This window comes from Cydia pomonella, chromosome 3, assembly GCF_033807575.1.
Source record: "Cydia pomonella isolate Wapato2018A chromosome 3, ilCydPomo1, whole genome shotgun sequence".
Classification (NCBI taxonomy): Eukaryota; Metazoa; Arthropoda; class Insecta; order Lepidoptera; family Tortricidae; genus Cydia; species Cydia pomonella.
The window spans coordinates 9,970,831-9,993,640 of record NC_084705.1 but is presented as its reverse complement, the minus strand read 5'-3'; the positions used below and the strand labels follow the sequence as shown (position 1 = coordinate 9,993,640).

Here is a 22,810-nt window from a genome sequence, read left to right as displayed (position 1 = left end):
TTAGAGGGGGGGGGACACATTTTTTTTTTTCTTTCGGAGCGATTATCTCCGAATATATTCACTTTATCAAAAAATGTTTCTTAAAAACTCCTATTAGTTTTGAAAGACCTTTCCAACGATATCCCACACTCTAGGCGAAAAAAAAAATTCACCCCCACTTTACGGGTAGGTAATTAAATTTTTAGATTTTATTGTACGACTTTGTCGGCTTTATTGATTTATATATCAATGCCAAATTTCAGCTTTCTAGCACTAACGACCACGGAGCAAAGCCTCGGACAGATAGACAGACAGACGGACATGGCGAAACTATAAGGGTTCCGTTTTATGCCATTTGGCTACGGAACCCTAAAAAGAGATGACGGGATGACCTTGACGCTTTTTGCAGCGACTTGCGGGAATAAATATGTATCAAACCGTGATGAGTGGCGGAAGAGTGGAGAGGCCTTTCTCCAGCAGAGGGACACAAATAGAAGGATTCGTAACTTTTACTTTAATATATGACATCTATTTCGGTTTATAATTTACATATAGGAGGAAAGCGATTACATAAAAACACAAATCAAAATATTTCATATTCAAGTTGAGTTAGGTATTTTGTCGACGGGCGATTTACCAACACTGGAAACAGTTACACTCTGTAGATGATATATACATAAATTCTACATAACAAACCGTAGGTTGTATTGTATAGTATTTTTATTGTTGAATTTATTATAAAATTGTAAGTACTAATAATTTTATTCGTATTACTTATCAAATGAATCCAAGTTGAATAAAGGTTTTAGTATTTTTTTGTTAGTGTACCTACAGTACACGTAAATATTCCCTTACTTGATCATATCTAGGAAGGTTTGCTGTAATATACATGTCTCGTACATAGGTATAACAGCATTTGATTGGTTGACAAACCATTTGTCTAATGTAAGTGGCTTCCCTTTGTGGGCAAGCGGAGAATGCTCGCGTGCAAGAAATTCTAGCTCGATAAATCTGTCTCTAAAGTACAGGCACATTAGTGGAATCTGTAGATACAGGCAGCTGTAGCAAGTTTCCAATACCACCTTACCTCTCATTAGCAATTTTCAATTTACAAAGCAAGCAAAAAATGTTAAAAATATAGACATATCACATACTTAGCTGTAACTTTTTGAACCAATTTACACTCTGCACACTTTTTACAAATAGTTTGTGCTGTTTCTCGGGTCAATACGAGTCAGGGCACGCATCTTCGCGAATGACACGATCTATATGACGCGTACATTCGCGTGCTACACGGGCGGTGCTCGCTAGCGTTTTACGAGCAATGTACGCTTTAGATTGCGCGCTTATTTAGATCAACTCCAGCAATAAACTCTTTTGCTCTAACTAAAACTGATTCATTTTGTCTATTATAACTTGCATCACCTTCAAATTTTTTCAAAACGCCGTGTCAGTGTCAATTTTTAATTACTATAAAAAGGACGGCCTTTTTATAGTAATTAAAAATTGTTTTGCACAGGTATATTAAATTTAATACAAAGAGTCAGTGGAAAAATATGACACGACACCATCACACAGCACACCGGTAATAGAATCAGATATAAGAAGGTATATTTATTTTTGCCTTGATGTATTATGATGATTGATGAGTGGTGTAGGTTTTAAAGAGTCATCATCATCATCATAGCCAACGTGCCAATCGTTAACGCACTGTAGCGTAGCGTAGTCATCATCTCTCTTCTCTCTATCACTCTTCCGTGTTAGTGCGACAGTGACAGTTACGTTTCGTCCACTACGGACCGTAAATTATTGGCACGTTGCCTGCGTACCCTGGATAGAAATGGAATCGATTGGCATCAAAAAAATAGACAAAATGTCGATTTTGTCACCGACTGTGATATTTTTACAAAATCACTAAATGTCAATATTTTTTAATGAATAAGTAAGGGAAGGACTTCTAAGCTCATTTTGACGTAGCATAATGAAATCTGGTAGTCGTATTTGGACCTCCTTACCCGTAGACTTACTTTTACTCGTAAGTACTAAAAATTTAAAAACACTAAGTATTTGTTTCTCTCACGAGTCAGGAGTTAAATATAACTTAATAACAGATTAATATGAGAATGGCATTATTCTAATTTGAATTAGTGTATCTGTTTACTTCCCAAACTACCCAGCATCAAGTTGATAGGGCGACAAGATTGCAGACTCTAGTTATGATAGTTTAATCTTTCAAAAAAATACTAGGAAAATATGATAAATTAAATAAGATTTCGGTCAGGCATAGTTTATTCAATCATTTTGGCAGTTCTTTTTTTGCAGTTATATTACAAAAGTCTAAATAAATTAACTAGGTAATAGAGCAGTTTCTAAATAGTTATTCTAATACACATTTACATCAGAGCCAAACATTAAACCTAATCTGAAACTGCCTAAGTCAAAACCAAAACATTTACACAAGTCTACTAAAGCGAAGAGCGGTAGGATATGTAGGCACAGACAATACTTCCAGAGTTCAGTGTTGATACTACATCTTTAAGATAGGCAAGTACTTACTAAAATCTATTACCCGAAGCACTTATGTATGTAGGTACAAATCGTCGTTGTAGTTCAAAGCATTTATACAAAATTGATTATTAAAATTAAACCTACAAGCTACCACACACATCAACATGTTGACTTTGATCACAGCTCACGTGGGTGTTATCATTCATTCAGGTCATGACATTTACTTAGTAAACAATAAGTAATGTCACCTAACGGTATGATTTATCATTATGACATTATCACAAGAAAACAAAACGGACGCTTGATTAAATTATTAGTTTACCCGTATAGGATGAGCAAGATAAATGGGTCACAAGAAATGTGATAGTACATATAATACACTTAAGTACTACTTGAAAACGTGTCACTTTTCTAACTAATCCGTTTTCATCGACTTTGAGTGTATTTATATCTCACATCAAACTTTGCTATATTGACCTATGTGGAAAGCTCAAACTAGACACTCGTTCGAAATACCTACGGTCCTATGTTGTATGCTTATGTATATGTAGGTACGTCTGAATGCATGGATATGAGAATTGCCCAACTGCACTGAGATTTATGAAATTCTTCAAAATATTTACGCTTACGTAGTACCGAATGTACTCGTACCACTTAGAATTATGACCTTTCTTTCCCATCTTTCTTTCTCGTAGAAGTTTGCTTTGAAAATGTTATTTTTTTCTCAATAACATTTCGATTTAGATAACTTTGTATTTATAATTATTAATTTGGATGGATAGTGCTTAATGAGTTGTTATATACATAGGCAGTTGGGCATTTTAAAAGCATTTTAATTTGACGCCGGCAGTATTACTAAATATATAAGTTCTTTCTGAATACAGTGTGTATTTTTTATATAACCGAAAAGTTAAACGGAATGTAGGTTTTAGTGCTACGAGACGATTCTAGGTTAATGTATTTCGTACATAGTGCTAATTAGAGAGCGGATTTGAAGTAGCAATCTCAATATTAGTATGAATATGACTAGTGCAATTTGTGTATCTAACATGTCATTATCATTATGCAGCTTCATAAATTATTTTAAGTACAGTTAATTTAAAATACAAATACTGACATAAACCTTTTTTGGTAACATTAAAGTCTGGTATCATTCGTCTGAAAAATTCGTCGTAAAAATCATAGAAAAATAAAAGAGAAAAAACTAAAAAAAATTGACATAGGTATGTATTATTTTTCACATAGACCATATATACTTCTGATTCAATGATGCAAAAAATATACACTTTGGCTATGTTTAAAATTGCTGCAATAATGAAATATAAAGTACTGAAATTCCTTCGAGAGAACGAATAACGAGTTCTTTTTGGATGAAAAGGTAAGCCGTAGTAGAAGAAGTTTCACAACTCCAGAATAGTTTTGGCTTTGTAAAGTAGGCAATCGCTATTGTCATTAATATAATGGATTTCTTGGTTTAGATGGCAACTAGAATTGCCAAGAGATTTAAGTATAATACTGTTTTTGCAATCGTTACCATCGTGGACGATAAAACATGTGACGAACGGGTGAAAATGTATTTTTCGACGGTGTATGCTTAAAATGCAGTGTGAGTGAGTATCATTATTGCTTTGGCTTCATTTGTGAGGAAAAACCAATAAACTGCCTCGAAATTAATGAATTGTTCTGTGACCACTGTGGAAGCGAATTATTTTCATTTTTCATTTCTTTGAGTCGTAATAATATTTTTTATTGTGCATTGTGCCGAATAAATATTAAAGAAGAAGAACTTAAAAAAAAAACTTTTTCTAAATTTAACAAACGATGTTTTTATTTATTATCATCATAATTTTTGCCCAATATTTAAAAGCTTCCAAGAAGGTTTTTACTTTTACGTTCCGATAAAATACATTATTTTTGTGTGTAGAAAAAATAATAAATTATACAAGTCATATCCATATTAATATTGAAATCGCTCCTTCAAATCCGTTCTCTAGTGATAATTTGTGACAGTTGTCAAGTCGCATTTGAGTTTTAAATTAAAACAAAGTAGTGATGAATTATTTTATTACAAAAATAAAAGTCGTAGGTACTTTTTTTACAAAACCTGTGAAAGTATGTTCATTCGGGCCTAAGCTAGCTACCCTATGATTATACGATAGTATGAAAAATACTCGCTGTATAATGGATAAAATGGAACGGTACATGTACTAGTTACCTGAGATGTTTTATTGGACGAACTGTTGGAAAAACGAACAGGCAGGCTACTTGTACTTATAAACAGCAGAAATGTAGAATGGTTCGATATTCATTAAATTTAAAGCAGAATTCGTACCTACTGATTAGTATTACTCGTAGGTACTGCATTAGAACGCGCTTATGTATGTAGCTAGCGGCCAGGGACTATTTTAACTGAATTCAAGGGAATGTATGTAAATTTAATGTATCTCCACAACAGAATTCCATAGTTACCTTATGCTTCTAATGGACATCCTGAAATATAGACATGTATGTATCCAATTTTAAGATAGGTAGAGCCAGCAAAACGATTAGCAGCTCTACACACATTTTCATATGCAGGGGTGCTAAGCTAATAGTTTTGCTTTGCATAGTTTTGCATCATAGGCATACTGTACTACAAACTAAAGTTTGACGAAATACAATACAATACAATATGTACTTATTGTCTGTTCAGCTCACGAGAAAAGAGACAAAGATTTTCACGGTTAATTTAATAATGTGAAAGCTATGGATGTTTACAAATCAATCATCAAGACAGTTCCCAATTTCTTAATGTGTTTATCAGGCGAATGACACAAAAAGGAATCAATGCGTAATTTATGCTGCTTCTCCTGACATTTGATGAGTTTTCTTCGTCACCAAATCCTGTCAAAAATAAAATGTAGTTAGCATTACGTAAAATGTATATTAATTATATTATAGTAGTATACGTCTTCAATTAATTGTAGATTATTCAAACGTCAACAACGAATTATAAAGGGCAAACTTATTCGCGTGAAATAAAATTCAAATTTCTGTTCGCAGTGTAGACTTACCCGTTTGGCCAGTTGTCTAGATTTTCCTTTTTTTTTAATAAATAAAAATTATAGGAAATTATTACACAAATTGACTAAGTCCCACAATAAGCTCAACTAGGCTTGTGTTGAGGATACTTAGACAACGATTAGGTATTTGAGACTAGGCAAATAAATAAGTGACGTGAGTAGGTGATGCAGTAAGTGATAGAAGTTGAGCAAATAAAACAAACAGCAAGCAAACAACTGTACCTAAACATACATTCACTACGATACATCAATAATAAAAGAAATATCGTATCATTACATTTATAAATATATACACCGTGTTTTTTTGATTTCCGTTTATTTAAAGGGTGCATTCCTAAGCTTAAATTAAGTTACTTTCTCAAAGACACCGGTATTCTAATTAATTCCATTTCGGAAATAGTCAATAATTTATTTTTATCTTATAAGGCCCCTATGAGCGTGTGCCTTTGCCTTAGGGTCTGTTTACATATTGATTAGTGTTTAGTACGAGTTAATACATTTGCTACTAAACGTAAGTAGGTACCTACTATCTCGGACGGTCGATGTTTGAAATGTCATTGATATGACATACTTTTCAATTGTTTCGTTGAGTTAAATGTAATGCCCGTGTTACAACAACGCTATATGCAACATTTAATAACTTTTTATAAAAAAATACAAAATTACAAAATTACCCCGGCCATTTAGTTTCCTTAAACGAACTTACTCATGCCCCGAAGTTAACGGAAGCAATAAAAACACGATGTATAAATCGCACCAATGTGATTTCTAGTCATCGATATTAAAAATAAAATGTAATGATTTTTAGTTAACTGGTTAAAACAAACACAAACATTCGCGCGGAATACTGAAAATGTGAATAAAGTGGGCGAACAGGCGAAATTCGGAATAATATTTGTTATTTTTTTCCATTCACGTATTATTTTTATCTGTTCTTAGCACTGGAGAGGTTTATAATTTGAATTCTTCGCTAACGTAACTCAGGCCTCCAATATTTATTTGAATGAAATACTTATTAAATTAATTACCAAACGTCCGTATTTGTTCACCGTAGACTTCTCCTTGAAAGTTTGAGCTTACTGCATCGTTGGTTACTGAGTTTTCGTGACGCCCTGTGTGATAAAATACATTTAATGTATTTTGATATATTAATCAGGTTATTACACTATAGAAACCGGTCTTAATCGCGTATTAAATCTCGCGCGACTAGAAGATGTTGATGTCAAGTTTAGTCAGTCTTCTCCGAGACCACAGGGACAACTCCGTCCTAGAAACGTCGGAGGTAAATTTAAAACTAATACACGATGATGTCCCGTTTTTAATAATGTGTAAAAATGATGAAACTTTAAATCAGTGTTATTAATCAGGTTTACAAGTATAAGGACCATTCTCTGATAGAAAGCCACAATTCCATAAATCATTTTGTTGCCTACCTTTTTTCTTAAATGTTTGATTGTCCAAAACTGCTTTTGGCGTCGTAGAAAACGCTGACGGTGGCGCCGGTATTTCTAAAATAACAAGAGGTAAATTAAAATTGATTACAAAATTCCGACATAATATCTTATTATTAAATTGAAGTTTAATTTACCGTCCAGTTTAATAATGCCGTCAGTCTCTCCCAGAGAATTCTTGGCGATACACTTGTAGAAGCCAAAGTCCTCCTTGGTAATGTTTCTTATCTTGAGCATCATAAATTTGTTGTAGCCGCTGTCCATGGGGAAAGCTTCATACTTGCCACCTACAATTTCCATTTCTGCTTAAATGTAAAACCTCTGTATCTTACAATTTTAATAAAATTATAAGAGTTTGTGTAAAGACAGTATTTGGAGCATTCCATGAAAGTGTCTACTGTTGTCCCATACACACGCGTTTTTCTGAAGATTTACAGGAATTCTTTTTTGTGATTAATGGTCAAAAATATGCACAGAAAAATAATCTCCTGATTTAAATGCCGAAATAAAATCGCAACACAGGAGATAACATTCGCACGGGACAGTTCGTGGAATGCGCCATTTGTATATTTAGCAGACAGTTATTATAGCCAAAGGTATCGGTAACTTCGTCCAACATCATTTTTACGATAAAATTGAGTTCAAATAAACAGTTTTTCTAACTTGATTATTGAATATGATTATTGTTAAAGTGATATTGATAGTAGGTATAAAGCATCTATAATTTATAAAACGGTCTTATAGGAACGTTTACTTTTTGCCGTCGATATCACATCGATAAAGGCGTCCATTATCCGTTCGCTGCTTTAAATACCTAGTTTTACATTTAATCAAATTGTGAGGAACCTACGTGAAATATTCCAAAAAGTTCACATGTGCCGATAAAGCGCAATTCACAGTCGTATTTCATTCAGTAACTTTCTATTCAGCACGAGTGAATAAATTCGGGACGCTCTCGTTTCAGCTTCCATCGATACAAGAGAAACTATTTTCATTATGAAGCCATAAATCAACAACACAATCGAGCCATACTGTATTTGATATACATCACCATATGTTCTAGAGGAATAATGTGTGCTTAATTTAGATATGCATGAGTAATATTGTGTGATTTCAGCGTGTGTTTCATTACGGCAAAGGGTATTTTTTAATATTGTCACAATTACCAGAAATGATCATATCTCCCCGGTCGGTGGTCCAGTAATTTATTGAGGAAGGGTATGCCTCGGTGTGACACTCCAGTGTAACATCTTGACCTATATATGCTCCTTCCAACTGGTTTGGTATTGATAACATCGGTGGAACTAAAAAAAGAAGATTAGTAGGTAACAGATATTCATAATTACAACTTTGTACTTTTGACATAGGACATTTACCTTAATAATATTTGAAGCAGATGTTCGTTCCCTCGAATGGCATTTAGTCATATTAAAATCAACCAGAAATTGCTAGCTACTGACGATACAGTTATTGTTAAAATGATCCGTAAAACACGTTGATAATCGATAAGTTTAATGTTTAAACACTTAAATATTTATAATTGCAAATGCCTCATCAGACTTCAGGTCCGAAAGGTTATACTCACATTGCACCATTAGCATAATGCGCTTGCTTATAGACGGCGGCACCCCGTTGGATGCTATACATAAGTACGCCCCCATGTGGAGACGAGACACCTTGGATATGGTCAAGGTTTCTCCATCCACCACGCTTACTGTTGACAGAAATCATGACTGGATTTAAAATACAAAGTACTCGTAAATCGTTCGATCAGTGTAGGTTTACTTATTAGTAGAAGTCCCGGAGGAATAGGTAGGTTCTTTAATTTGATTATATTTACTATTTATACAATACAATACAAATCCTCTTTATTGCACAACCTCTGAAAAAAAAATGTACATGGAAACACATATAATACATGAAAATAGAGGTAAACAACAGGCGGCCTTATCGCTACAGAGCAATCTCTTTCAGACAACTTGTTATTTATATTATACTTTACTATTGAAAGTTTTAAAGTGAATAATGGTTTGTATAATGTATAAACAAACTGACCCATTTACAATACACTTCAAAGTAAGTATTATATTATATAACAAACATAAAGATTGAATATTGACAAACTGAATTTTTTATTAAGACTAAAGTAGGCTACCGCCCTGAAACCGCCTTTCCGTACAAACGTAGTCCTCATTTTCCTCTGTGGATATTAAAATTATTGAAAATATTTTGAGAGTATATCAACATTATCAACTGCAATACCCGTTTGATTTTTTTTTCACACTTTATAAACTGGCATGGAATATGCTTTTCACTCCAAACTTTTTAATAGTAAAATAATCGACAAAACTCGAACGTGGCTAATATACATCAAATTATTTTAGCACTAATACTTTTATTTACAATAACAATAGATACAACAACAAAGAACAACAAAGGATAACAAAGGATATATTTTAATTAGTTTGTATTAAATTAGTTTATTTGTTGTATATAAACTAACTATAGAGCCATGTAAATTGAGCGATCAAGATATTTCAGAGAAGCCACCTGATATCCGTAAATGGAGCAACGATGCCGCGATACCGGTCGTAACATTCGGTTCTTGAACACATCATAGAGACCTTATAATATGTCAAGCAGTGTATGCAACTCTACATAAAATATAGTTCGTGTCATCCACGATGACGCGCAGTTTTGACAAATCTAACCTTTAATGACATGACAATACGAGTCAAGGACCGCGTCATCGTGAATGAGACGATCTATAGGCCATACGTTATGCTGAATCATAAAAACGTTTCTCATTTGTATGTGTTACCAAACAAATTTTACCTGATTCTCCGTTATAATTAAAGTCCTGGCCATCCTCGCGGCGCCACATGACATAGGGCTCGGGGTAGCCGCTGGCGCGACACACCAAGGTCACGTCCGAGCCCTCACGCACCACCATGTCCGTCGATGTCATGTTGTCGATGATTGATGGAGGCACTAAACAATAACAAATTATCTGAACCTCACATAATTACGACAGAAAAGCTAAAGATAAGATACATTGAATGTCATTTATGTATTTTAGTCACATTTATAAAGTTCTTTGTGGTGTTCATAATTACTTTTGATATGAATCTATAGTGTCGTTACCCGTTTAAACTTTAAACAATAGTAAATCATAATAAATGTACATATGAGTAACAGTAAGAATTCATACATTTAACATAAACTCCATACTTGATTTGGCCTGGAAACTTAGCGTGGTCCGACTCTAGCAACCCATAAGTGCCAAAAAGCGAGCGGGTTCTTAAGTTACTAGCATTAACATTTTTTTGGACAAAACTACAAATTTAGTAATTTCTTGAGTGCTTTCAAATTCTGTTGGTCGCGCTAAACATAACCTAGTATAGAGGCCAATCCGAGTTTTAGTTATTAAATCTCATTCCAATATGATAGTGATATGCTGATCTGTCTGTGTCAAAATGACGTTTTTGAATTCGAATTGTAGTTATAAGACCTCATTTCAAAATGATACTGATCTGGCAGTGTCAAAAGTGACGTTTTTGATTGAAAATCGACATAATGCGCAATTTAGCAGGTCCTCTAAAGGAGATTAGAACTATCTCATTTGGAATGATGTCAGATTCATATTAGATCAGTGTTACATTAAATTGTTGAAATCGGCCTGTCAGTAACGGCAATGCCAGTAGGTGAATACCTGATTGCAGACCTTATGTGCTTAAATTTATGCTTTTAACTGTAAAGTGACGGGTTAAAATAGTTGAAAAATACGTGATAGTTAAATATCAAAAAAATATATTTGAGGGCAGAAAAGGTACCTCTATCTCCAAGCGTCGAAATATCGCACACTCAATTTCAAAACGGAAATATATGAGAAAAAAAAAGTAAGGATTTGGATACCGTAATCGTAGTGGGAGTTTGAGGTTTAGACGGGAACACTCAGCTAATTTTATGTACCTACGTAAAAACATATTATCATACATAACATTCCTCACTCATTATAATCGAAGCAATTAAAACCTAATCATTTTGAATTATACAATTTAAACTATATTTCAGATTTAATAACGATAGGCGTTCTCTGAATTAATTTTGGCTTATTAGAAATTACTCAATTACGCATACTGGAATAATTTCAGGTACAGATTTAGTTCTGGAATTTTCATAACGTTATGTTTTTGGGGCATGTACTTTTTTTTTTTTTTTTTTTTTTTTTTTTTTGTGGTTGATATATTTATTGACAATAACAATATACATAATGGATATATACAGATGATTACTATAACTAGCTTATATCTAAAATAGGCCCTTGAGGCATTGTACCAAGGATGCTGGCGGCATTTCCTCGTTGTATCGCAATACTGATACGTTGTGCGAGGAAGCCGCCAGCTCTTCGGTCACCAGTTACGTCAACCAGACGTTTCGCGATTTCTCCAAAAAACTTGTGCGCGCTGGGACCCCATGTACTTAATTACCTCTACAGATATTATATTTAGTGTATAGTGTGTATTTTAACTTCGGCTGGTATTAAAAAGATACCTAACCATTAATCAAATCAATTAAATTATAAACATTTAGTATACGTATATGACATTATGGTTACAATTCGAATCTTTATCATATAATTTAGTAGTACAAGCCAAAATGATTAGCAGATTAGCTGAAAATTTAATATCAACAGCTTTTTTTCAAATATTCGTTGATGTGGACCAATCCTCTGTCAAACTTATTTTTAGTAACTGTTAGCTGTGACTTCTAAATACGCACGCATTTTTACAAGTTAAAACTAGTTTTCACAAAGCCCCTAGGTTTCACAGTCCCTAGTTTTACTAATTATTTTTCACTAAACTTTTAAACTAGTTTTCACAAATTATTTAAAAATAATTGTAGTTCAAACTAGTATTGTATTGAGTTGACTAGGTTAAAGGTGATGATTAACGAAGCGAGGAGGACCATGTTACGTTAACCGTGACCAAACAGCAGTGAAAGAACCGACTTTAAGTATTTTATACTTGTAATGTTAAAATTAACTTTTTTTATTACGTGCATCCTCTAGTAAAAACTAGTTTTCATTTAGTATCACTTGTTGGAGTAGCAGGTAAGCCCTTGCAAGCTATTAATCTAACTTGACATCTATTTTGTGCATAAAATTGAGATTTTGTACCTTTTTACAACATAACAAAAGAAAGGTTAAGGTATTTATATATGAAGACTGTAGGTTCCAATTACAAATAGATTTTTGTCATTTGCATTTTGTATTTATTGTGCTTTCATATTCATATACATATTCTTTATTCACAATATTTATAATATTACATGTCATTTTTACATTAATAGGTTGTATAAGTATTTCGAAATAAGTAATAATAATAATAATTCGTATATAAGTGTACATTCGTAAAAGATCAACAACAAGTAACTAACTAAAGCTCAACATTCAAAAATTCGTAATATATAAAATAACTGTAGAATGTGTGTTCGAGAAGCCAAGCCTTCAGTCTAGCCTTAAAACATTGCAGCGACGGTGACGAGGTGACTGTCTCCGGTAACCTGTTGTAAACAGTTGGACCTATTATGTGGGTCACCTTATTAGACCTTGCAAGTCTACGTTTTACTGGGACAAGTTGTTTAGGGTTACGCAGCGTGCGGGCTGAGTCGGCGCGTTTTTTATATAGAGTCAGGTTTGTATACACATAAATAGCGACTTGTTGTATCACTATTGACGGCAAAGTCAATATACCTAGTTCTCTAAAATACGCTTTCGCGGAGGTATCCTGGCTAACCTGTGCCACGCACCGCACGGCTCTTTTTTGAAGACGGAAAACGCGCTGCCAGTCCGCGGCGCGCCCTCATATCTCAGCGCCATACTGCAGCACCGAATGAATTGTCGCAAAGTAGCAACTTCGTACGACATGCCGTGGTACGACCCGCGCCAGGCGGCGAAGGGCAAAACATGCACCACCCAGTTTACCACACAACTGGTCGATATGGGTCATCCAGATTAACTTACGGTCTATTTGAAACCCTAAGAAAGTAGTGAACTCAACCTGCTCCACTTTGATGCCGTCAGCTTGGATCTGAAGTGCCCTTGGCGTCCGACCTCCAACGTGAAAGTGCAAAAAGTGCGTTTTGCAAAGGTTAAGCGCCAAACCATTCGACTTAAATCACTTAGATAGCTGATCCGCAGCATCATTGAGGCGTGTCTCCAAGCTGTCTATATTTGGTGCTGATATAATGCCAGCGACGTCATCTGCGTACATTAAAATGTCGGCGGATGTTATCGCTTCGGGAAGATCGTTTAGTAATAATGAAAAAATAATATTAGACACTGACGAGCCTTGGGCGACACCCATGAATGTAGCCAACGGATCTGACCTGACTTGACCCCCGTCCCCTACCACGACTTGCGATCTGCCCCGGAGAATGTCAATAAAGAGGCCGTGCGCATTGCCACATATACCATAGTGCAGTAGTTTTGCGCCAATTACGCCGTGATCTGCCACGTCAAACGCCTTGGAAAGGTCACAGCAAAGCATTGCAACCTGCTATTTCCCCTCCAACGCGTCGAAGATTTTGCGCACAGCCTCGCGCGCTAAGTCGGTCGTACAGCGTCCTGATCTGTATGCGTATTGTCGATCGGATAATGCGTTTGTTGCATCGAGGAACGCTGTTAACCGAGAGCATAATCCGTTCTCCAACACTTTAGCGATGCAGGGTATAATAGAGACTGGCCTGTACCCATCAATATTCTCTCTTTTCCCTTTGCCCTTAAAGAGTGGAGAGATCTTACTAACCTTCAGAGGGTTGGGGTAGAATCCTTCTTTAAGGCATGTGTTCTTCAAATGCGTTAGGGCGGGTGTGACGGTATGAACAATAGAAAGTAATAAATCCATCGATATGTCGTAAATATTTTTCGTAGACTTGTGTGGAATACGCGTCGCGATTATATTGTGAACCTCTTTGACGGTGAAAGGGGTGAGCCTAATGGAGCGGTCCGCAGGTGCGCGCGCTGCGCTCAGCTGGTCGCGCACGCGGTCAAGGTCGGCGCGAGGCGCACCACAAGCTAATGCAGCGCGTACAAATCTGGTGTTCATGGAGTCGGCTACCTCTTTTTTTGAACTACATTTTACACCTTCTGGACTTTCCACTACATCTGTAAAATCAACGACGAGACGTCTTGTTTTCCCTCTCTCTTTATTAACGACCTCCCACATTGTTTTGGACGAATTCTGAGTCATAGACATTTTTTGACAGTAGAAACGCGTTTTGCACTGTTGCAATTCACAGTTATACCTAATTTTTAAACTGTTAATGCGATTTTTTAACTCAAGATTCGTTGGAAATTTACGTTCTAAATAAATGCACTCAAACAATAATGATTTGATATTTAAAATATCCTGAGTTATCCACGATTCGCTATTTTTAGAGCCACACCTTCTTTTTAAGGGAAAGCATAAGTTGTTTTTTTCTGATAAAATACTACTTAATTGAGTTGATAGTGATTCAGCAATATTATCGGCCAAAAAATCTCTCCAATCTATGATTTCCATCGCCAAGATGAAGTTAACACGATTTACTCCAGAGTAATCTCTGGTTACGCGAGTTTGTGACATAGTACTTTTACTCCTACTTGAAAGTTCTAGACGCACAGCACAGTATGGATCGGTAACTGAATACAGTGACTGACTTAGTTGTATACTACAAGCTTTATTGGAGCACAATACGTTTGTAGCGGATTTTGCATTTTTTACATGTAGTAATTATATATATATATATATATATATACGCGAACGAACAATACACTAGGAAAATTAACGTAGTACCAAAAACTATGCTAAATAAAACTACTTATCTAAATTGTCCCGTTTCGTTATCACTAATATAATACACTGAACGGAAGAGATTGTTGCAGAATGTTGAACTTCAATCGATGACAGTCTACATGACATCCGGAGTATCCGGACAGTATGAATTTAGCACTATTTTGCTGCGCTTATTCAGTGTTCGATCTTTCTCTTTTTTTAACAACTCCCACGGTTGACACCGTCTAGTCCTGTGTAATAATATAAAGTGAAAATATATAGTTTTCAATTATAATAAGATACTTTTATTCATCCACCAACAGCCACAATATTGAGAATTGTAAAAGTGGAAGTATTTTATTTCCACACCAGCTTGATAAAGGCTTATTCTTCAAAAAAAATATCAAAATGTAAAGTAATAAAATTCAAATTTTGAGTTGTTACCTCTTAATTCTACTCTTTGAACCATTCGTTACACTCGTAGTTCAATTTTGTAATGTTTCGCTTGCTGGGGTTTCGTTATTGGCACAACTTTGCTCTCTTGTAAAATATTTTTTTACGCGATATTCTTTATATTTATTCAACTACATTTTTGAAACTTTACAATTAAATACGTAGGAAAGATATTTCAATTATTGTATCGTTATTTTATTTAAAAATATTCATCAATACTACTCAGTACTCGTGCGAGTTTTTGAAATTTCCGTTATGACTCCGTTTTGAGAATTGGCTATCATATGAAACTACTTATTTAAACTTTACCTACCTATGAGTAAATATTTAATAACGTTTGATAGTATTGTGTATTGTGATCTTTTCAAACTGATGTACAAAATAGTACATTGTGCAACGAGGGGGGTAAGTGAAACGAGGATGTTATTTCATGCCAGTCGCAGGCTGGAGTGAATTAAAGAACCGAATTTGTAATATTTTTACCCCTGGAGTTACAATGTTTTTCATCACATTTGCGAAGAAAAAACTAAATTTTAAATGAAATTATTCTTAAATTTGGTGACATTTCAAACATTCGTCAGGCATCGAAAGCACAAGACCCATCTGGCAATTAGCCATGATTGAAAATTTTGTAAAAATATTTTAAACGGCTATTAAATTTACAAATTTCCTTCTTACATTTCTATAAAGTAAGAAGTCAATCGACCAAAGAACGTTTTTGGATGCAGTTAAGATAAAAAATCCGGAGATCTTTGAGTGCTTAGTGTTATGGTGCAACCTTTGCGTTAGCTTTCATTAAGGTATGATCTGGGAAACGTTATTTTTAGTCTGGCAACCCACTAGCATTACCCAGCTAACCTCATAGCTTAACATTTGATCGACATTGCCATTATGGAGAATATTCTTACATAATTTATTGTATAATGTAAATATAGTTTTGCGCCTTAGTTTGGTTTATATCGATTATTATAAGAGTTAGGAAAGAAATTAATTCTTTTTTTTAAAGCACTTAAGTCTCGTAATAACCATCGAAAACAAAACAAACAAAGAAGCAAAGCTGTGGTTATGGTTAGGAAAATGGGGACTACGTTTGTATTAGAAGTGGTCACGTCATTTCATCCCCTTTCGTCTTAAGGCACCGTGACTTCTTTAATAAAAAAAGTAATAGATTAGTTCGATCAATTTTCATATTTTTAGCTTTAGTACAAAAATTGCTACAAAATTTTAAAGATGCGTTTTAGACATATTGTGATTTACTTTTATTAGGTTTCTAATCGATGAAGTTACAGAAGAAAGGCCTTAAGATCCTATAATCATTTTTTGGCAACAGTACTATGATCTAAAAAAATCCTACGATTTTTCATAAACTCAGCTGGCTGAACCCACGCCACAGCACCTTAAGCTTAGTTAGACGGTCATCAGTGTTTTAGGAACAATGCCTCGGGATACACTTTTTTAACAAAGCATTAAAGTCTTTCATATTTATTGTTACATGAGATAATTGAAAGTTTTTACAGAAATCTCGGTGCATGAGTTAATTTGACATGGTACCTAATTATTATTAAAAATCTCTGTGGTAAATAAAAGCTTTGCTTCAACAATAATGTATCTAGTATTTGATATGCTTACCCACGACCTGCAGATATCCTTTCCTGGAGCGCATAGGGTCGGTGTTGACCTGGCACATGTACCACCCGCGGTCCACCTCCTGCACGCTCTTGATGTGCAGGTACCACGAGCGGTGGTCGTTGTACGACAGGCTAATGCGCGGGTTCTGCGTTATGATGTTGTGGTGGATGCTCAGGATTGTCTGCGTGTCCATTCTGACCCATGCCACCTATCAGGAATAAAATAAATCAGCAGTTTTTATAATGGGTGATACCTGCCCCTGCCCTGCTTATAGGTTGATTTTGAAATGGCCACTTTCGAGCGAATATTTGAGTTTATTTACACGCTTTGTTTAGTTTTGGGCTAAGTCGATCTGTGTACTATGTCCCCTAATATTTCTTTATAATTATTTATTTATTGTTTGCAACAATGAAGTCTCTATTGGGATCAACAATAAATGGTTAGCAAGATAATACTTTTTTGAAAGTATCTCACTTTTTGTTGAAAAATAACATTAGTTAATGGATGTAAATAGGGATACCCAAGAAAAATTATAATTGAAAGATGTAAGATTTTTATTACAAAGTACAGCGCAATCTAGCAAAGGTAAATTTACTATGCATTTTGGAAAGTCTTACATAATAATATGTACTCGTTAGTTTTTTTTTTTTCTCGGTGGTATAGGTATGTCAGAAAAAATATTAAAAACTTGATATCTTGGATAATTCATTTTGGACCCCTGGTTTGGACTAATTTTATTTTTTGCAAATTAATATATATATATAAATAATATTTTTTATGGGAATTTCCGGGTAAAGTAATCGGCATGATCTTTTTATATGTGTTTTATTTGAAACATTATTCTTATAAAGTGGATTTCAGTAAAATTAGCGTCTTATCTTACATGTAAGTTATAAAAAAATCCAAGAGTTAATTTACGATTTAAATAAAAAAATGTTATACTAATTGTTGGTCGTATTTGTTTACAGGATTATCGAGCAGTATATTCTGAGCTCTAACTCTATCAGAGAGATTTATTAGAAATGCTAAAATCATGCAACCTTTTTCGGTTAAAATTTGAATATTGATAGGTTTCGATTTATATATAAAATATATATTCCGTAATAGCATTATATTATACATTTATATGTTATTGGCGTAAATTTCATGCTTTTATCGCTGACTGTACTTTTATTTCCACAGGCAACTAATACACGTCGAAACAATTCTCACAACCCCAAACACAATTAGTGTTCATTATTTTATCACAGAGTTCCTATGGCCACCTTTTGTCTCCATCATCAGATTAGCTCCATATCATCATAATATTGCATTGTCATTCGATTTGGCATATGTATCCAAAATTTCAGCGTAATCCGAAATCGGGAAGCGGGTCAAATTTAATTTCCGAGATTTGACCCACACTAAGAAACTAACATGCATATTAATAGGGCGAGTTAAATAAAAAGCTTGTAACCAATTGTTAACAATCAATTTCCATGAATACATTTATCGTCACCGTCATGAATGACTGTCGAAATAAAAACAAATAATAAATACAATAAAAAAGAAAAAGAACGACCTTGTGTGAAAAAAAGAAGAATTATAAGTGTTTGTTAAGGAAGCCGTGAAATTTTAAAACTGTGTCACGTTTTACACCAACGTCACGTTCTTATTTGTTTATAGGTGTCCAGGATTTGGTATGTTCGCATTTATAAAGGTAGGAAAGAAGGCATAGTAGGAAAAGTAAGGAAAAAATTAGGAAGGCACCTAGAGTATTAAATTGAAAAACACCACTACTCAACACTATTGCTGGTCAAGAAGATATAAAACATTTTTTTTTGTCAAAGAAACTAATTAGTTTCATATATTATTTCGTTACAAATAATAAGCCGAAGGGTTTGTATATGTGAGTGCCGACTTGTCCAGGTCAGATACATTCCCTTGAAATTTGTAGTATACCTAATGTAAGGTTGTAGGATGTTTGCATTAACTTGGAAGTTTGTTGTGAAGTAGACATAAATTGTTATCAATGTAAATTAATTTGGTGTAATGCGTTTTTGAGAAGTATTGTAAGTATTGTACACAGTGGGCTGTATTTATTTTTATACCTATTATATCGGTATCTGTTATTATAATACATTGTTAAAATATTTTTTGTAACAGTATATTCTAAGATATACTCGTAATTATAGGTCATATCTTCTGAATACAACTTTTTTTGTTTACCAGTCCACTAAACTTACGTTTGAATAGCACATTCAAGTGGCCGCTTGTGAAGTCACAAAATTGGTCGCAATTTTTAAGATTCTATTACGTTTCGGCGTTGTGCGTATGTTCAGTATGCCGATCCCTTCTGCCACATTTTCCCTCTCGCTCGCACTACAACGATGGATAAAACAATCTTGATCCTTCGTGACGGATATTGAAAACAACCATAACAAAACGTTGTACAATACACGTGTGGAAAAATAATTTGCAACTCGTGTCGATTTAAAATTTATCACCACTCGCGAATTTTCTACTTTACCGCTCTAGTTCGACAATTAGCACATTACGTAACTATGTCAAAAATGACAAGGGCCATTTGTACTGTAAAACGTTGTACAATACACGTGCGAAAAGGTAATTTGCAACTCGTGTCATTTTAAAATACTGCCTTCGGTCGTGTTTTAATCTATCGTCACTCGTTGCGAATTTCCTACTTTTCGCACTTGTGTCGTTATGTACTATGACAGTACGTATGGTGCTACCACAGTGTAAAAAGTAACAGTGGGCCGACGCCTTTGATGTTTGCGTAAATGCCGACACCGCTCAAGGTCACCGTACCTACCTAGGGTTGTCACATACTTACGCGAGAGGAGGGTAACGTCTTTAGGTTTCATGTATGCATGTATGTGCACTAATTTTACAAATGACGTCCATTTTGGAAATAAAGATGGCGGACGGCACTTTTTTGAAAAAGTCGACATGGGTGTCATTTTCTAGGTTTTTGGGGGTGTAGATTTCAAAAATAGCATCCATTTTGGAATTAAAGATGGCAGACGTAATTTTTTAAAGGCGTCATGGGTGTCGTTTTCTGGGTATTTGGGGGTGTAAATTTCAAAAATGGCATCTATTTTGGAATTAAAGATAGCGCACATCACTTTTTTTGAAAAAGTCGTCATGAGTGTTGTTTTCTGTGTTTTTGGGGGTGCAGATTTCAAAAATGGCATCTTTTTTGAAATTAAATATGACGGACGTCACTTTTTGAAATGGGTGTCGATGTGTGTAGCAATGATGTCAACCATTTATAATTCCAAAATAGACTCTATTTTTGAAATCTGCACCCCCAAACACGTAGAAAACGAAACCAATACGGTTTTTTCAAAAAAAAGAGTAAATAATCTCTAGTCACAATTTCTTTTTTACTTGCAAGTGTGAAGAAAAACATTATATGCATCTTGGGCGGTATAGGAATTACCACCCATGATACACAATGTACTACTTGCATGGCAGTCTTGTTTTGTAATTCAGAGCTTGTTAACCATTTAAATCAAATACAATTTTATTATTCAGTATTTTATACTTTACCTACTGGATCAGCTTCCGTTTTCTTATTAAATTCATCTAGACACGCGATAACCAAATTCAAAATAAGAGAACGGCCGTGTGTCCGCCATCTTGGATTTCAAAATCGACGTCAATATCGTAATCGGAACCCCGCAGAACCTCAGAGATGACTACCATATCGATTATTAGGAAAAATTAATGCCCGCCATCTTGGATTTAAAATGGACGTCATTTTCGTAATCGGAACCCCGAGAATCCTCGGCTATGATACCAATATCGATTTTTAAGACAAAATTATGTCTGCCATCTTGGATTTCAAATTGGACGTCATTTTCGTAATCGGAACCCCGAGGAACCTCGGAGATGACGCCCATATCAATTTAAAAAAAAATTATGTCCGCCATCTTGGATTTCAAAATGGATGTCATTTTCGTCATCGGAATCCCGAGGAACCTTGGAGATGACACTCATATCGATTTTTAAGAAAAAATAATGTCCGCCATCTTGGATTTCAAAATGGATGTCATTTTTGTAATCGACACCCCGAGGACTCTCAAAAATAATGAAAACATACATACCTATACAAACGCACATGTATCGTAATGTACTAATAAATGTTGTTCGGCAGTTTGTTATATTACTATTTACTAATATAATACTACATATAAGAACAAATACAGTACTAGGATCAAAGTTTTTGGTCGCAGTTTACACACACACAGTATAGCGTTATACACGGCGCCCACCGCACAACGATAAAAAACCTCGTCGTCGCCGTTGAAAACGTGCGGAGCCGACCGACACACGTGCTGCCTCTACAAGCTCTGCCGCGGCTAGTGATGGGTAGGACATCAATTTAAAATGAGTTTGTATGAGTACCTCATTCTCTAAAATGAGGTGTTACAATGTCTTACTTCAAATGAGGAGAGGTACTAGCAGTTTTGCAGCATCGACTATTCCATCAACTCCAACGGCAGCAAACCATATTTAATGTAAATACATATTTAGGCATTGCTAAACTTCCTTTTAAATATTTAATTGGAGTGCAATTCTGGAGGTTTAAAACAGAACTTTAACAACAGAAGACATACATTTAAGAATCAAACTAAGGAGTTAAAGTACATACATCCTATTGCAACTTAATTTGATGCTTTTATGAAACTTGTTCTAATTTAGCAGTTTATTATTTTTATTGTTAGATTGTTCAGTATCAATTTTTGCTACTTGATATCATTTTAAGTTTAACATTCATATATTGAAATAAATACTAACCATAAACTACCAAACAAACAATTAACAAACTAAGGAGAACAAATCCAATATTTTTTGTACCATTATTATATAGAAATTACTAACTTACCACCTCATAATTTATCAGTAATAATATCATTGTAATATGATAACAAACGAAAGCCTCAATAACGTTCGCGCGGTAATGCCACCGGCGTGTAATATACACTTGATTTTTGTATGCAAAAGACACAACGAAAGACCCACAGGTATATTTTATCGCGAAAACAATGTTAATATATTGTTATTTTGGCATAATTATAAGAATGGTCACTGATCACTATTTATAAAACACAACTAAAGATTACGAACAACTTTTTCGAGTTTCTCGTATTATAAATATGTCAAAATCATAAATGATCGAAATAGTTTACGAAGCACGTTAACAAAAAGTATTACAAATTCAAATCGTTAAAATGTACATGTTTATTTCACCTATACAAATTATATTTACTTTTTTTATTAATAAACTAATGTAAATTATCATATTTTGTGTACGCCACTATATTATATTTCAATAATTTTAATAATATTTTGGTCTCTTAAACGATAACTGTTTTTAAGCAAGCTTCGTAAATGCCCAGTGAGACTTGGTTGGCATTTCAATCGCTTATCAAGTAACCATTTCACTGTCCAGTCTAATTGATTCAGATTATACATGACACCAGCAATATGAGTCTTGAGGTCAGGTTATACTGGTATGCGCGTTAGTACAATAATAGCTAACAAATATGGAGGCCTACCGCGAACCACGAAGTTTTGCTTTGCTGTCGCACTTACGTATGAAATTACAAGTGCGACAGAGAAAAAAAACTTTCTTCGGTAGGTTCTTTGATGACTTAGATTTTTCGCTTTTGACAAGTAACTTAGCAATGCTAGGATCAAAATGGCGTAATATGTATGTAAGCTTGCGGACGCTTACACTTGTTTTCTTTCGTGTTTCATTTTTAACGTATTTTCGATGAGGTGTTATTGAAGCACGGCGCGTGTCTGTCTCACTCCCTCTTTCGGTAAATCCAATTCATTGTTTCATTTTGAAAGGATTTTTGAGGGGATGTCACAGTGAAGCGAGTGAATGGTACAAACACAA

General features: G+C 34.6%; 1 protein-coding gene across 3 annotated transcripts in view; it reads right to left on the bottom strand.

Moving 5' to 3' along the window:
• Positions 1–2,250: 2,250 nt before the first annotated feature.
• The window catches only part of LOC133516019 (lachesin-like), a 35,590-nt gene continuing 15,030 nt past the window's right edge, over positions 2,251–22,810 (bottom strand). For 2 of the 3 annotated variants that reach the window (XM_061848697.1, XM_061848695.1), the window contains 8 exons: positions 16,900–17,107; positions 9,836–9,991; positions 8,586–8,714; positions 8,167–8,304; positions 7,138–7,302; positions 6,983–7,057; positions 6,578–6,661; positions 2,251–5,370 (listed from right to left, as the gene is read on the bottom strand). In XM_061848697.1, the coding sequence (XP_061704681.1) occupies positions 5,255–5,370; positions 6,578–6,661; positions 6,983–7,057; positions 7,138–7,302; positions 8,167–8,304; positions 8,586–8,714; positions 9,836–9,991; positions 16,900–17,107 (1,071 nt within the window). In that variant the 3' untranslated portion in view covers positions 2,251–5,254. The remainder of the gene's footprint in view (positions 5,371–6,577; positions 6,662–6,982; positions 7,058–7,137; positions 7,303–8,166; positions 8,305–8,585; positions 8,715–9,835; positions 9,992–16,899; positions 17,108–22,810) is intronic. The other variant, XM_061848696.1, reaches the window with a different exon arrangement.